The sequence below is a fragment of the Colias croceus genome, chromosome 3 (genome assembly GCF_905220415.1).
Source record: "Colias croceus chromosome 3, ilColCroc2.1".
NCBI classification, from domain to species: Eukaryota; Metazoa; Arthropoda; class Insecta; order Lepidoptera; family Pieridae; genus Colias; species Colias croceus.
The window spans coordinates 10,187,253-10,204,514 of NC_059539.1; the positions used below are offsets into that span (position 1 = coordinate 10,187,253).

The 17,262-nt window shown below is 36.2% G+C and overlaps 2 protein-coding genes across 2 annotated transcripts; both read right to left on the reverse strand.

Moving 5' to 3' along the window:
- Positions 1–4,100: 4,100 nt before the first annotated feature.
- On the reverse strand, positions 4,101–5,696 carry LOC123706020 (chymotrypsin-1-like). Its single transcript, XM_045655140.1, has 3 exons — positions 5,247–5,696; positions 4,961–5,103; positions 4,101–4,272 (listed from the first exon to the last, which is right to left on the reverse strand). The coding sequence occupies exons 1-3, from the start codon at positions 5,694–5,696 to the stop codon at positions 4,101–4,103; spliced, it is 765 nt and encodes a 254-aa protein (XP_045511096.1).
- Positions 5,697–7,591: 1,895 nt separating this feature from the next.
- Positions 7,592–9,116, reverse strand: LOC123706021 (trypsin Tyr p 3.0101-like). Its single transcript, XM_045655141.1, has 3 exons — positions 8,712–9,116; positions 8,282–8,418; positions 7,592–7,742 (listed from the first exon to the last, which is right to left on the reverse strand). The coding sequence occupies exons 1-3, from the start codon at positions 9,114–9,116 to the stop codon at positions 7,592–7,594; spliced, it is 693 nt and encodes a 230-aa protein (XP_045511097.1).
- Positions 9,117–17,262: the final 8,146 nt, after the last annotated feature.

The following is a 17,262-nucleotide window of genomic DNA, read 5'->3' on the forward strand; positions in this document are numbered from 1 at the left end:
TTTTGTTTCCGATTTGGTTTACAAATCAAGAAACAATTCTTGGTTTCACTATATTATTTGTTATTTTGGTGACTAAGTGTGAAATTACGTTTGTCTCTCTGATTTATTTGTTACTACGTATGTTGCTACAAATGCGAAGATGTTTGTCTTTCGAGTTTTTTTTTCACAGGCGTAAATTTATTTACTCACCCATTCTGCTAATATAAATATATTATAATACTAAACGAAAAAATTATCTCGAAAGGCCTTTAACTGTAATATGGATAATGTAGACAAATTAAAAAGATACTTATATTTTTATAAAATTCGTAATCCTGTTGCAAATGCGATAGAATTGAGTTTCTTGATCAGGCAAGTTTTTAAAATCTATTTTAAATAATATTTTGTAGCCAAGAAGGCTTACCTAAATCTAATTTGAATAATTTCAAATTGTTATCAATTAGACGTGAATCTTAATAGTCCTGTTAAATTTATTAATTGCGGAAGATAGTTGACATATTAACACGGACATGCCAATAGATAAACTACAAATATTCATTAACTTAAGTAAAGCTGTATAAAATATTATGTCATTAAAGGTGCTACCTCTATTACCGTGGCTTATGAAGAGCAACGAAGCAAAAAAACTCGCTAAAAATACATTAAAAATGATATAAAATGTATAAAAACCATCAATTATATGACCTGATATGATTATGAAATTATAATGAATGACTTACAAATTACATTAACAAATAAAAATATTTATTACATTTCGATACTGCCTATACGTAGGTACAGGAACGTGCAGGTATTGCCACATAATACCTGGCAATTTAAACAATTTATTTATTTTTTTACTTTATTTCGTTCTTTTACGCCTTATTTTTTGCTCACCCACCTCAATCAAAATCTCTCCTTACGCATATACATACGGTAGCCTGGAAGAGATCGCTACGTAGCGATAAGACCGCCGTTTGTACATGTCTTTCTCTATTTTATGTTCTTTCTGTATTTGTATTCTCTTATGTGTGTGCAATAAAGTATAAAATAAATAAATAAATATTTTTAACATCAAAAGCAGATTGTATCTAATCTGTGCACCTGCATTTTACAACTTTCACGTTCCAATCGATCAGCATTATCGGAACACGTGTTAGAGCTGATAACACGGCATTTATTATAAACTTGCAGTATTCGTTGATAACTAGTTGTACCCGTCAATCCCACTGTTCGATGGTACGCGTTTCCAATGATTATAGAGAAAGCAATAAGCTAATTAGATTTAGCGAACGAGATGAGTGAAATTCGCGTACTAAAAGTTGACGACTTTGTGTGGATCTTGAGTTTAAAAATCTACGATAATACGCGTTGTGATAATCTATAAACAAATATCATGGTTAAAGTAAGAATTGTATAAAAAATAAAATTATCTGTTTTTAAACTCCATTTTTTTAGAAATAACTTCTTTTTGAATCGTGGAAGAAATTAATGAATAAAACCTACTAGCAAAGTTAGTAGATGTGATTAAAATAAAAACATTTACTTACTGATTGGGATGATGGACAGTATGTGCATTGTGCATCTCTACAATTTCTACAAAACAATTATTAAAGTTATGAAAGTGGAAATTCTGTGTGTCATCAGGTACGAAGCTTCGTAGGTTGTGGTAGTGTTGGTATGTTCTTGAATAAGAACATAAAAGTTGGGAAAATTCGACAATAGGATAATGAAACTAGATACTTATTTAAAATAATAAAAAATCTGTTGTATTTCAAATTTATTTATTATTACTCGTTATTCATACTGGGTTTTATCGTTTAACAAGAATGAATTTAAAAGTATTAACTCTGGAAGCAAAAGCTTCTGAGATTTTTTATGATAAACTAGCTTCCGCCCGCGACTCCGTCCGCGCGGATGTCGGTCTTCGCGTGGATGGTTTATTTCTCCATTTTGAGTAACTCTGACAATGACATCTTATAAATATATATTGGACCCAAATACGGCTAGGCCTATAATAATACGCAACGTGTGTTCGCGTTTCTACAGAACAACTTCTATGGATAAAACTGAAAAATTAAGATTATTTTTTTTCTACGTATTTTTCCAGAATAAAAAGTATCCTATTTTACGCCCAGGATAATAAGGTATAATCATACCAAGTTTCATCGAAATCGAACCGGTAGTTTTCACGTGATGTCTTCACATACAGACAGACAGACAGACAGACAGACGGACAGATAGACAGACAAAAATTTTTTTAATCACATATTTGGGTTTGGTATCGATCCAGTAACACCCCCTGGTATTTATTTTTTCAATATCTTCAATGTACAGAATTGACCCTTCTACAGATTTATTATATGTATAGATTATTCATTTTATCGAATAGTATTAATATAATAATATTAATATAACGTATCGACGCGGTTGGCGCAGTGGTAAAGTAACTGCCTACTGAGCCGACGGTCCCGGGTTCGATCCCCGGTCAGGGCAAATATTTGTGTGATGAACTCAATTAATTGTTCTTGGGTCTGGGTGTTATTATCTATATATGTATTTATTAAAAATATTATATTTATCGTCGCCTAGTACCCACAACACAAGCCTTAATTGAGCTTACTGTGGGACTAGGTCGATTTGTGTAATAATGTCCTATAATATTTATTTATTATTATTTATAAAAGTAAGTATAAGTATATAAGCAAATAATCCAGGTCCACCATTAAATACATTATTTGATATAATTGCAAATTCTATGAAAGTTGTCAAATAAGGGCGGCAGAAGCAGACTTCCTGTTTCCGCTGACCAACATTGTGTTCTATTTATATCTGTAAGTTTAGGGCGTCAAGTCCATGGGGTATAGCCATATACGATTCATTGGAATTCCTCTATGTGTCTGAATGAACTCACACCAAATATGATTCATCGAGGACGGAGGAATAAAGAAATGCTAAGGCTGAGTTGAATATAGTTCAACTTATGGTAAGTTAAAAGTATAATGATTTTCAGTTCACAAGTAAAATGAAGTAGAATGGTTGTAGGACTATATCCAAATTTTATTTTTTAAGGTAAGATCAGCTGCCTCAGGACATTTTTCCACTTAGAACACGCGTTTAACCTGGATAGGAATAGAAAAAACGCGTAAAACAAGCCTTAACTAAAAGTTTGTGTGTCACGATCGAAACTGCTGCAGAAAATTCTTCTTTAACGATAACTAGCAGACGCGTCAAGTCAAGAATGCACGGAAAAAATACAGAATGTTTTAATTCTGAGTAATTCCGTTTGAACTTTATCATCTTGAACATATGCAAATTAAAAGTTAACACAAAAACTATCACTTAAGCATTTATCTGCTCATTACCATACCATGCTCGTAGAACATGTTAAGCATTTTTGTCTATATCAGTCAATTGATTTGCTTTTTACATAGCGATTGATCATTTGCATGCGGCGCTAAATAAGGTGGGGACTGGGGAATAAGGTTGCCACTTTGCCAGTGTTAATATACCGCTGGTATTCATGTGTATTGTTAAATAGGGTTTATACCACTGACAAAAAGGCTAAAAAAAAATGATGGCTGAAAAAAATGTAACCACGAATTTATTGTTCTTTTTTTAATTTAAAGTCTTAGAAACGAAATCCAAATCCTTAATTTTTTTTATTAATTTATAAAGAATTATAAATATAGTATCATGTATTTTCAAGCGCTGATAGTTGTTGCAATTGTTTTGTTGAAAAGTCAAGTAATTTTGAAAATGTTGGTAACCCTTACAAATGTTTTTTCTTATCTGCTTTGGGTTAATGCAAGTTACTGTCACATCACACATGGTGTTGAGTGAAAACTGTTAAGGCGAGTGTTCGTAATGCAATTGTAAAATGAATGCAAATTAATTGTTTCTGTTTCGACAAATTCCTAATATGTTATGTTTTTAATAACTAAAGAGAATGATAATCACATACGTATACAATTCTTTGTTGAGCATGACAAGATTAAACGCGCGTTTAATCGATCTTAAAATTATTTTTAACATCGAGTTTTCATGTAGATGTTTTCATGATAGGTCACATGAGTCAAGAAAATTGAAAAATCAAACTATTAAGTATTTTCTCATTATATTCATCCAAGTTTATCCTTACAATACAAATTCCGTGAGTTAATTTTGATCCAACTATAGAAGTACGATACGTTCGTATACACAACTAGACCTCGGGTAGTTTCTGGCCTTTTGAAGGAAACTATACCAATCTGTATGAAGTCATTGATGACTAAAGCGCTGCCGGAATCGCCCCTAAAATTATATAAACATTATTTATTATACTTGTTTTATAGTACTTGTTCTATGTATTGCATTGCTCAAATTACCGCCTCATTTAGTTTCCTCGTAAACATTTTTTTCATGCATGTAACCAATGTTTTAACGGCTATTTTATTCATTGCAAAATGAAATAAAAATTATGCTAAATCGTTCTGACAAGCAGTGAGCTGTAACAATGGATTATAAGGACGCCTATAATTCTGCTCAACCATACGAAGAATTGTTTTACTGACTGACCTGGCTTGGTTGGTAGTGACCCAGCCTTCCAAGCCAGCGGTCGTGACTCGGGGGTTCGATTCTCACCCAGGGTAAATATTTGTGTGATGAACATAGACGTTTGCTCTTTGTCTGGGTGTTAATTATCTATAATTTTATGTAAAATTATATATCTATGTTTATCAGGCATCTGGTTTCCATAATGCAAGCGAAAGCTTAGTATGGGATCAGATCGAGCCGTGTGTTAAAATTATCCTGAAATATTTATTTATTAAAAAAAAAAATTTGTCCGGTGGAATCACAACCCTCTACTTCATGATAGTAAGTCGCATATGGTAACAAATTTCAAGGATAATCAATCAGTGCTCATATCTGATGATATTTGTATATTTTAGATATTTATTTACCTTGATCTTTGTAAGCTCTATATACTATTAATACTTACTCCGATGCATATCGATTTTCATTAGTATCACCAGCACACATGCACCCTTTGGGGATACCCGGTAAAACCTTCCTACATTCAGCTAATGTCCACACTTTCTGCTCTGTTGAATGTAGCCATGTACTTTTGATTGAATTATATTCCTGTAATAATACGGATAAAACTGAAGATAGGTAGATATTCTATAGAAGTTTAAAACAAAGTTTCAGGAACAATTAATACAATGGATATGTTAAAAATAAATATTTAAGGAAGTTAATAACACAATCAAGTAAGTAACGCTTACGTCGATTAGCCCCCATCCAGCGACTGCCGCCATTTTCTTGGGAGGAGGTCGCTTCAGTATAGACACTCGTTTAACATACTTATCCAAAGAAAGGGGTACCCGTAGCACTGCTAGAGCTATATCATTGCTCACTTCATGAGAATCATAGTGCTCATGTATTATAAAATCAGCCACCTTATATTTCTTGCCTTTACCACGATTAGCATTTCCGACAAACGCGTTTACATTCCCAGGATTCTTACAAGATTCGAAGCAATGCGCCGCCGAAATAAGCACTTTTTGGTTTAAAATTGACGACCCACAAATATAGGCGCCTTGATAATCTCGAATTGAAAGAAACACGGAATGAGCGTAGTATTCTATAGCTGCCCGATCTCCGTTCACCACAAAAGGTTCAATTTTTCCTTGTGCATCAACGAATAATATTACAAAAGCAATTACAACAATCATTCTGTTTTTAGCAAAGTCACTTTGTTGAGAGTGTAATGGATCACATTTAGTGTATCATTGCGGCTCATTACACGAATCATTGAATCTTAATTACCGCGTAAGTGCTTTATGTTTTGCGTCATCGAAGATGGTACTCGTGACCGGCAAGAGAACGAAAATCTGTGACGTAACATTTTTTTCTGATGGTTTTAATAGTGAAGTAAAATTATTTGTACAAGAAATTAGATGTATTGACGTCCGCTGAAGTCAAATAAAATAAGTTATAAGGATTATTTGTTTATTAATTGAGTCATAGGCCCGTTATTTTTAGGAGAAATATGTCAGACTCCGATATGGACATGTTTTAGTCTATGAGTAAATCTAAATGCCTATTAATTATTATTATCATTGGCTGTCCTATTCTTGATTTTGTAGGTATAAATACCATGTTTTAATGGAATGTGTTAATTTATTCTTAACAATATACCCTTGAATCTACCATCACTAGGGTTGCAATAGTTTCCTAATTGCAATGTCTTTCATAATCAGCTAGAAGTTAGAACACTTTTCGGGCTCCTTTTATAGAATTGTAGCATTTGATTAGAATATTGCTACCCTATAAATCCAAACGGATTATTAAATAGATAGATAATTAATATCGGAATAATAGATATTAGATACTAAACAGTGAAAAGAAAAAAAAAACAATTGGTTTCTATGTATATTTATTGCTTAGAATAAATTTAATATAAAAGGAATAGACTTCATCTAAATTATTTTTTGTAGCGCAAATTTTGCCTCTACAAATGCAGAGCGCTAGGCAAAATGTTTTTAAAGTAGCCTTTGGAAAAGCATAAAGCCGAACAATAAAATAAACTAGGCCTCGAAAATATTTTTAGGTCATTTTTTATGAAGAAGAAAATAAATTAAACTATATCTTATCAAAGTGAGAGTTATCAATGTTGCACGGATGGTAATTAGCACACTCATCCATCTACCCAGTTGCAGCGCTCATATTATTTTGTACTGCGTTGATGAAAAAGGAAAGATCGTAGTAGGTATCCAGAATTTGTCCCTAGCTTATTTGATAAATAGAATTCAACTAAGTATTCTCAATATAATTTGCCAGAATTGCAAGTTACGATGAATAACTTGCAATTCTTTATAAATAATATTTTTTATTTGATTTTAACATCTGAATTATTAAATGATTCTTATCAACAGTCAGCCAAAGAGGCTTAAAGTAAAATTATTTAAATAAAGTAAAATTGATAAAACTTTCATATGTACACGTCGTGGCCATATCGTAGATTTGCTCATTTCATGATATGGCCAATTTGGTTTGGCCAGATCGTTAAATCGTCAACGTTTCACGATTTGGTCATCCACATTTGGCCAGATCGTCGATCTGGCCAAACGTGGATGGCCATTTCACGAAATGCGACCATTTTTGTTTCTTTTTTAAAAAGCGATTCGCTTCTGGCACTCGCCGGCCGCTGCCGTGGCACGCTCGCTTTGCTCGCTCGGCTCGTGCGTTGTTTATTAAAGTCTAACCTAACCTAACCTATATTTTATACGATCTGGCCAAATGTCGATGACCAAATCGTGAAACGTTGACGATTTAACGATCTGATCAAACTATGTTGGCCATTTCATGAAATGAGCAAATCTACGATATGGCCACGACATACATATGATTTAGTAGGTAATTGGTTTATTTAAATATACTATTCTTTTAACTTCATAAATCTTTTATCTCTCCTGGAATTTAAGGTATGCTGTTTTTGAGTGATCTTGGAAGGATTTTCATAGTAAGTATACTTATTTTCAGAGGTCACTATTTCATTTTATTTAACAAAAAAACAGATAAGTAGTATAAAATTAGAATGAAGGAACAAATAAAACACCGCTATTTTTCAACAGTTTAACTTATCAGCCGCTTGCACAATCCAATCATAGTGGTATGTGGTGTTGGTGTAGACGACCAGGCTGTACTTAGGGTTCTTATAAGAGACGATGCCCAGCTGAATGTAGCCTCTTATAACGAAGGCACTTCCTGAGTCACCCCTGGAAAATAAAAAAGGTATTCATTTATATTTTCTAAACACTTTATGGTGCTGCCAGCATAACAATAGGTAATATGAAAAGAAAACTTATTTGAAAGCACAGAAGACATATTCTATGTATATCTTGTGAGAGAAACGTTTAGAAACAGACCTTAGGGCATAGTTAAGTAGTTAGAGACATTTTTTATTTTATTTATTTTTTTATTATTATATGACATTATTCGCATAATTCTCATTTTTTGTATGGTTTTTTTATTAATAGGATCGAAAATTGGTACATTCAATTACATTATTCATACATTTAAAAATTATAATCATAAATGGATGAATAATCAATGATTAAATCAAAGACGTACGTTGAGATTTGGTTGAGATATTTCACAACCATAAGATATAATATATTCTTAAATTAAATTACAGTTGTTAATAAGTTTGGTCTTCAGTTTTCAATTATAACATTTATATCTATGTACTTATACATTATAGAGGTAATATAGTTTTTAGTGTAAAGTTGTTCTTAAAAATATTTTCTTAACTCACTGATCAGGAGCCCCCTGTCCCTTAATAGGCCCTGCACAAAAGGTACCATCCGGTAAAGGCCCCAGGAGACTGCACACATCGCTCGGTTGAAACTTCTGAACTGTAGCCTTCAGCGCCATCGATTCTTCTTCTTGGGACTATAATTACGTAGAAGAGTAGTAAGAAGGTAGTGGTTTTAGATACCTATCTGATTAAACCATGTTACGCGTATATTGGGCCTTCATATACTTTTAAACTTAGATTTTAAATATATTAAATAATTAAATTTTCAATGGAACGCTGTCAAAAGAATGTTATGTTTTAGTTTTTAATTTATAAAGCTTAAACGTGGCTTAAACAATTAATTTTACTTTATTTAATTAATAGCTATGTATCCGTTTAGAATACATAATAAAAGAATAACATGATTATTTAATATATAATTTCTTACGTTAATAACTCCCCAGCCAGCCATATACCCCGCCAATGGCTGCTGCGGATTCTTAGGCAAAATGGCTACCCGTTTTACGAATTTGCCCAACGGCACCACGGTCTTAGAAAGTACCATTGCTATGTCAAATTCCAACGTATCATCATCAAAGTATCGATGTTTCACGTACTTCCCTACCACCGCTGACTTCATTTGCTCCAAGTATTCATGGCCGTATTTCAGAGTCACGTGATCGCCGCGACTGCTTTTACACGTAGATATACAATGGGCAGCAGTCAGTACTAGTTGTTGAGTGATGAGAGAACCTCCGCAAATAAACGTATCCTGACATGTGATGTCCAGAAATACTGAGTGTGGGTATTGAGTAATTCGGGCATACTCCCCGCCAACTACGAAAGGCTCCATTTTGTTTTGGACAACTTCAAACGTACAGAATAGCGCCAGAAAGCACAAATATCCTTGCATTTTCAAAGACTTGTACAAACTTCAGATTTTCTTTTTAACCATGTTAATATTGGAATCTAAATAAAATGTTTAGTAAGACATGTTGAGTTCTCGATTTGTCCAGCAATAATCAAATTGTTATTTGGTTGACTGCGAACTAATTACGTTTTACGATACCATTAACTTTATCACGGCGTATAAAAGCATAAATTAAATCACTTGAAGTTTAAGATCTTATAAAATTCACGATAATATCTCGTATAAGGTAGCAACGTAATATTAGTTGAAGATTTATATGTTTTGTTAAGCATATGCTCTGTTTAATTAAAGAGAAATTATACAGGGTTACAGGTTAAGTCGACCTATTCCTGTTAAGAGCGTATAGTAGGGGTCAAAACAAACTGATTTGATCTTATAATACCATATCCAAAAGTTAGCCGTTGAAGAGTTATTGCAATTTTAATTTTTTTCTTGAAAATGCCACTTTATCTTCGCATTTAGCGTTTAATTTTTTATTTTACTTATTTGGTCTGGGTTTTTTTGAGTTTTTATGAAAAGGTTGAGTTAAACAATAATTCTCAGCAATAAAAATCCATATCGCTGCAAACAATTCAAAGAAATGGCTTTTAATCTAAAAATAATAACATTAAAGTAATTTAGTTAACTCGTTTTAAAGAAAGATATTGAAAAAAATCTCTATGAAAATGTGTCTGCAGATGTTTTTAAAAACATGTGCATGTTCTTAGCTATGTAAAAAGGTATGATAACCTCAGGTAGCATTCGTAGATTCCAAGAAATCGGGGATAAACATGGGACAGTGTTAGTAAAGTACAACATCAGAATAAATTTTGTCATAATTTATTTTTCTTAAAAACTTTACAGTTCCTGCTCAACATGACTTCCTCTATTGAGAACACATATTCGAAACCTTTTCCGCAGAGTACTCTTAGTCAAGAGCCAATTAACAACTGGGGTAGTCACCCCAGTTGTTAATTGGTTCCTCATCTTATTGGCTGCATCGATAATTTTTGTCGTAAAATATCAACAGATGGAATCGGGTTCGGCTCATTGTACACCAGACTCTTCATATACGTAATACGTAAAAGTCTATGGGGGTTAAGTCTGGACTTCTAGCCGGCCATGGTATGGGCCCACCTCTTACGTTCCATCTGTTTGGATAGTTGATGTCTAACCATTCTCTAACACTTCTTCTGTAAGGTGCAGGGCAGCCATCATGTTGGAACCACATGTCTCTTAACAAAGTCAGGGGTATGTCTTCAAGTAGGTCGCTTAAAAGTTGGCGCAGAAAGGTCCATAATTTTCACCATTTAGGTTGTCCGGAAGGAAGTATGGTCCAATTAATTTATTTGAAACTAGCGGTCCGCCCCGGCTTCGCCCGTGGTACATATTCACGTTTTCTCTACATAAGAACCATCCTCGTACTTCAAGGAATATAATAAAAAAAATTAAAGAAATCGGTTCAGCTGTTCTAAAGTTATGCGCTTACCAACACATTTTGGGATTCATTTGGTTGACAACTGGGGTGACTACCCCAGTTGTTAATTGGCTCTTGACTAAGAGTACTCTGCGGAAAAGGTTTCGAATATGTGTTCGCAATAGAGGAAGTCATGTTGAGCAGGAACTGTAAAGTTTTTAAGAAAAATAAATTATGACAAAATTTATTCTGATGTTGTCCTTTCCTAACAGTGTCCCATGTTTATCCCCGATTTCTTGGAATCTACGAATGCTACCTGAGGTTATCATACCTTTTTACATAGCTAAGAACATGTATATGTTTTTAAAAACATCTGCAGACACATTTTCATGGAGATTTTTTTCAATATCTTTCTTTAAAACGAGTTAACTAAATTACTTAAATGTTATTATTTTTAGATTAAAAGCCATTTCTTTGAATTGTTTGCAGCGATATGGATTTTTATTGCTGAGAATTATTGTTTAACTCAACCTTTACATAAAAACTTAAAAAAACCCAGACCAAATAAGTAAAATAAAAAATTAAACGCTAAATGCGAAGATAAAGTGGCATTTTCAAGAAAAAAATTAAAATTGCAATAACTCTTCAACGGCTAACTTTTGGATATGGTATTATAAGATCAAATCAGTTTGTTTTGACCCCTACTATATGCTCTTAACAGGAATAGGTCGACTTAACCTGTAACCCTGTATACGTGTGTGAGTCATTATAATATTCTACTAAAACTTAAACTATAAAATATTCTATTGCTAATACTAAATAAAAAGTACAAATAAGAGACCACTCTTAAGTAACTACGGAATTAATGAAAATGCTGAAAGTACTTTTAAGCTTTTTCCTGTTCCAAACTCTGTCTTACTACTATTGCTCTCATATTAATATGAAGTACGCTTATGCTATTGCATATTCTGTTGTCATATTGTGACGTCGTGTTTACCAATCAATGCCTATAACCAAATCAAATGTTCAAATCTCTATAAAGTTAAATAAAAACACATAATATAAAATTAAAATATCTTCCATTATACTCCGCATATACTAACCGTTTTATTATTTATATTCCTCTAATGTGTGGACACAGGCCCAGAGAAACTTCTCTATTCCTGTGTCTACCGGGCGCACAGCGGAGACCAGGAGACGATCAGGCTCACAGAGTACCTTAGTGAGGTGGCGGATGCTGCTCAACACAAATACCCTTCCGCTCAGCTTGTGTTACTGGGGGATTTTAATGCCCACCACCAGGAGTGGCTATACCCATACCAGTGCACTGACCTAGCTGGGAGAGAGATGCGTAAACTCTCCATTGCATTAAATCTCACCCAGCTGGTCCAAGGAGCGACGCGGGTTCCTGATGTTGAGAGCCACACAGCCAATTGCTTGGACCTTCTGCTGACAACAGATCCAGACCGTTACTCGGTGGCGATTTCTTCGCCGCTTGGCAGCTCCGATCACTGTCTGGTGAAATCTGTATCTGTCTACTCGCCGCCCGATCCCAGTCCTAAGGGCTCTCGGCGCGTGTGGCGATACAAGTCAGCAGATTGGGATGAGATGCGTTCCTTCTTTGCGTCTTATCCCTGGCGGCCTGTCTGCTTTTCTTCTGATGATCCTTCGACCTGCGCGGATGCTGTGACAGATGTGCTGCGACAGGGAATGGAGTACTTTATCCCATTCTCGGACGTGGCCATGTCCGGCAAAGCTCAGCCCTGGTTCAGAGCCGATTGCAGACGCGCTGAAGCGCTAAAGCATGAAGCATATCTGGCATGGGTTGATGCTCGACACCGCAAGGCCAAGGACGTGTCAGACAAGAAGAAAGCCTTCAACCGGGCCGCCAAGTCCTGCAAAAAGGCTCTACGGAAAGCTCGATTTGACCACGTCAGCCGTATAGGGAACAAACTAGCTTCTTACCCCTCTGGTAGCAAAGCGTTTTGGTCCCTGGCTAAGACGGTTGAATCGAATTTCTGCCGCCCCTCACTTCCTCCACTGCTGAAACCGGATGGGTCGCTGGCTCACACCGCCGTAGAGAAAGCGAACCTTTTTGCTTCTCTTTTCGCGGAAAATTCTCGTCTTGATCCCGCAAATGCGAAACCTCCCAGTCTACCTGGATGCGAGGTGAATATGCCGGAAATTCGCATCCGTCAGACTGAGGTGCTTAAAACGCTGCGGAATCTTGACGTGAATAAAGCCAGTGGCCCTGATGGAATTCCAGCCATAGTACTTAAAACCTGTGCGCCTGAACTTGCTCCTGTTCTGACACGCCTCTTTCGCCTCTCGATGACGACTGGAATAGTACCGAAATCTTGGAAACTTGCCAACGTGCAGCCCGTGCCCAAAAAAGGCAGTCGTGCCGACCCCTCCAACTATAGGCCAATTTCAGTCACGTCCATACTCTGTAAGACTATGGAACGTGTACTAAACAGTAGGCTCCTGGCACACCTAGAAGCGAACGACCTTCTCAGTGACCGACAATACGGGTTCCGCCGAAACCGGTCCACTGGGGATCTTCTAGCGTACGCCACCTACGTCTGGAGCGAGGCCATAGAGAATCATGGTGAAGCACTTGCTGTCTCCCTTGATATCTCAAAGGCCTTCGATAGGGTCTGGCATGATAGCCTAATGGGCAAGCTTCCATCCTACGGTCTGCCTACCGGTTTCTGCGCCTGGATCTCAGATTTTCTGAGAGACCGGTCGTTACGAGTAGTCGTTGATGGCTGCTCGTCCGACCTAATGGCTATCAATGCCGGGGTCCCTCAGGGATCAGTTCTCTCCGCAACACTCTTCTTGCTACACATCAACGATCTGCTGAAACCCGGTATCTATGGGTACGCAGACGATAGCACTGTTGTGGAGAGATATGTATCCAGCGCGCGAGCCAGTATGGCACAAATCCAGTCTCTACGGGAGGCGATGGTCGATCGCATGAACTTGTCCTTACAGGCGGTCTCCGACTGGGGCGATGCCAATCTGGTCAAGTTCAATGCTACTAAGACCCAGGCGTGTCTATTCTCCGCTAAACGGAGTCCATTCCATCTGACTCCGACTTTCCAGGGTGTATCCGTACCGATAACCAACCACCTCGAGCTTCTTGGCATCACCTTGACGCCTACTCTGAACTTTGGTTCCTATATAGAATCCAAAGCCCAAGTAGCCTCAAAAAAGCTTGGAATTCTGGCGAAGGTGAGACAGTATTTCAGCCCGGGACAGTTGCTCAACCTTTATCAAGCACAAGTCCGATCGTGCATGGAATACTGCTCTCACCTCTGGGACGGTTCCGCCAAGTACCAGCTGGAGGCGCTTGAGGCGATAGAGAGGCGTGCCAAGAGGCTCATAAACGACGATGAGCTAGTAGGCAAAAAACTCCAGAGCCTCGCTCATCGTCGCAGAGTGGCCAGCTTATCGGTTTTTTACCGGATACACTTTGGTGAGTGCGCTGCGGAACTTCACGAACTTGTTCCGCCATCCCCGTTCTTCCATCGATCGTCGAGGCGCACAGATTCTAGGCATCGCCATATGGTGGACGTTCCATGTACCCGGACTAAGCGGTTCGATTCTACATTCTTCATTCGAACCGCAAGGGACTGGAACGCGCTTCCTGAATCTGTGTTCCCCGACGAGTACAATATGGGGGTCTTCAAACGAAGAGTGAACCGGTACCTACTAGGGAAGCGTGTACCATCTTAGACCGCATCTCAGCTTTCCATCAGGCGAGATTGTGGTCAAGCGCTTCCCTATCCTAAGTAAAAAAAAAAAAAAAAAATGTTCGTTGAAATAATTGCAAAGTTTGTTAAACAACAGTTTGATATCATCCGAATTACAATCGTTTTCCTACCAGCAGTATCTGGGTCTGGTGAATGCACTTTAAGTTTGAATTTACTAATGTTTCTCGACTCTATCGAAACTCGATCGAAGAGTTCGTTCATGAGAGTTATAATAATAAGTTAAACAATAAGCTAGACAACGATTATATTTATGTGTGTAAAGTTAATCGTGCATAGCGCAATAAATCAATAATTGTTTCAGTTCAAAATAGCAATAGAAGTGTTTTTGTTTGTCCTTTTACAACAACCATCCTCCCTTATATGTGACTACACAGCGTTATATTTAAATCAAGGACATCAAAAGCCAGCGAAATGTGACGTCGACTTTCCATCGAGTTGCTATCGAGACGCAACTCATAGTACCGCTATATTACCGTGCACGAAGAAAAAGTATCTAGCAAATGATGAAACCGTTATATAGAGAAGAGCGAAATAACTGTTGCGTTCCGTTTCCGGGCGTCTACAGAAATGGCGTTTAAATAAGTGTATACTATTTATGTAGTTACGCCTAGATTATATGACTGCTTAGAAAGGGCATAATTTGTGCTCGTATTATAAAAGAGAATGTTTGATGGAATGTCTACTGGTATAAGGAGCAATCATCGGGAGCTTGTATCTGGTTTAAACCTGGATTACAGATTGTAGACCATTGCTTCTGGTGTATAGTGTGAGGAGTGTAATACACTGGGGCTAACAATGTCGTCATTGCCACAAATAAGGATGTATTAAGTCGGATTAGTTCTGCAAAAATCCGCTAGGTGTTGATGGTCTTATTTTTTATGTAAAATTTTATATTGGCAATTGGCAATGGCAGTAGGTAAAAACAACCTGTTATTCTGATAACCTGATAAAGATCATAATTGTATGTATTTTATTCGGGTAGCGGTGAAGCTAGTCCCTAAATAAATAGGCACCTAAATAATATTCAAGTAAAATCATTTCGGATAACCATATTCCTTAATTTTATTCAGAAATAATTTCTACATTATTATCAAAAGAATAACTTATATACATACTTACAAACATTTCTATCATGAAAGAGGTGCTTTATTCACATAATATATTTAGCACCGGTCCTCCCAGCTTTAGCACCCCATAAATTAAATAAATTAATTAGCTATCATCTCACAAACACTTACAAATACCTGAGGAAGTCTTTATCGAGGATAATATAATGAATTTACGAATATAAGCGCGAGCGTATGTGTGTTTCTGCTTATTTATATGATTTTATAATGTAAATAACTATAAATAAAATAAAAAGAGATAAATAAATTAGTATGTAAGTTTATAAACAGTAAAGTAGTAGGTGTGGTACGCACTTTAGGGCAGAATTTCAACTTTAATTAGTACGAAGCTGGGAACTTTTAAAGCTTATCTGCTTGTTAGAATAAAGTTTTATTATAGCTCATCAATTACTAGTTTTAAGAGCAACAAAAATGAATCTCCGAGAAAAATCCGTAACAAAACAACACATTAATATTTTTATTATATCTACGTATTATTTCTTAGAAGGTGTTAGAGTGATAGATAATAACATATTATAGATTCAAAAAGCTATCCAAACAGCAACATTCGTGTTTCAACTTCCAAGCACTACACAAGCCACAGGTGAACACAAAAGCCTCACAAACACATAGTATAGTTTCATAAGTTCATGTCCACTGCACAAGTTCAATAAATAGTTGCGGACAGGCGCCGCACGGTCTTGTGTCGTTATGTTAATGTCACATTCACGTGCTTAACTAAAGAATTGCGGTATACATGATAAAGTGAATAGGCACAGGTGTTTGGTATGGATTATGAATATTGTAATATAAAGGGTGGTTTGTGTAAGTTTGATTGATTTTAGCGCGCGAAGCGCAGGCGTTTTTTAATTTTCTTTTTCTGTTGAAAGACAAATAATATTTGATGAGCGTTTAAATTTGCTGATTAAAAATGTTGTAATTCGATTATGCAAAAAATTTTCTTAAAAGATATTTTAAGGAAACTCATATTTGATATCTGATGTCCCGTCTAAGGTTCTTTAATATGATGTTTCGACCATTAATCGCACATTCTGTTTCCAATAGAAAGAATTCATTTCTTAAATAATTGAACATGCCTAAAGTAAGAACCTAAATTTGGCCGTTAGGATGAATCTTCCAGAAAGCTTTTTACACTGACACAGCGCAGTTCAATTTAAAATAAGAATTAAGTCCTATACAAACTGTTGAAAACATATAAAACCGAAAAACCTCCATTACAACACAATTGAATCATCTCCGATAACTTCGGTGTGAGATAATCCCGGCTGAACGTAAAGGTCGTATAGTAAATTAGGAGCTAGATAAGAGAGCTTCAAACAAGCATGAGGTGGCCTCGTAAATACGTTCGCTCATTACGCGGTCTAACTAGCAAGCTTGCACGTGCTCTGCTGGGATGTGGGTTGATGTTACACCGTGTTGAGAATATCATATTTATAGTCGTATTTGAAATTTATACATGGAATAACTGGGTATTTACAAAAAAGTGAATTCCTGTATGAGGCAGATGCATTATACATTTGTTTCAATGATCGTAGGTGACAAGTAGGTGATCAGCCTTCTGTTTAGTCCAGGAATCAAACCCAAGCCTTCGGTTCCTCGCTCGCGCGGTAATAACTGCCCAAGGAAGAGTTTATGGGTTAGTTAAGTTAATTAAAAGTTACTACATAACGTCCATTCCTTTATCCCCATCGTCATTAATTTAACTTAAAAAAACTGGCCACAGATAAGCAGAGGCTCCACCTCTGCAAATTTTCATGGGTGTTTCGATT

What these genes read in the sequence shown, in the direction of transcription:
- LOC123706021 (XM_045655141.1), bottom strand. Translation starts at nt 9,116, where the DNA reads ATGGAGCCTTTCGTAGTTGGCGGGGAGTATGCCCGAATTACTCAATAC. An exon ending in CTGGCTGGGGAGTTATTAAC is followed by an intron (nt 8,419 to 8,711) that starts GTAAGAAATTAT and finishes ACGTAATTATAG; the next exon opens with TCCCAAGAAGAAGAATCGAT. An exon ending in GGACAGGGGGCTCCTGATCA is followed by an intron (nt 7,743 to 8,281) that starts GTGAGTTAAGAA and finishes TTTATTTTCCAG; the next exon opens with GGGTGACTCAGGAAGTGCCT.
- LOC123706020 (XM_045655140.1), bottom strand. Translation starts at nt 5,696, where the DNA reads ATGATTGTTGTAATTGCTTTTGTAATATTATTCGTTGATGCACAAGGA. An exon ending in CTGGATGGGGGCTAATCGAC is followed by an intron (nt 5,104 to 5,246) that starts GTAAGCGTTACT and finishes GTATTATTACAG; the next exon opens with GAATATAATTCAATCAAAAG. An exon ending in GAAAATCGATATGCATCGGA is followed by an intron (nt 4,273 to 4,960) that starts GTAAGTATTAAT and finishes ATATAATTTTAG; the next exon opens with GGGCGATTCCGGCAGCGCTT.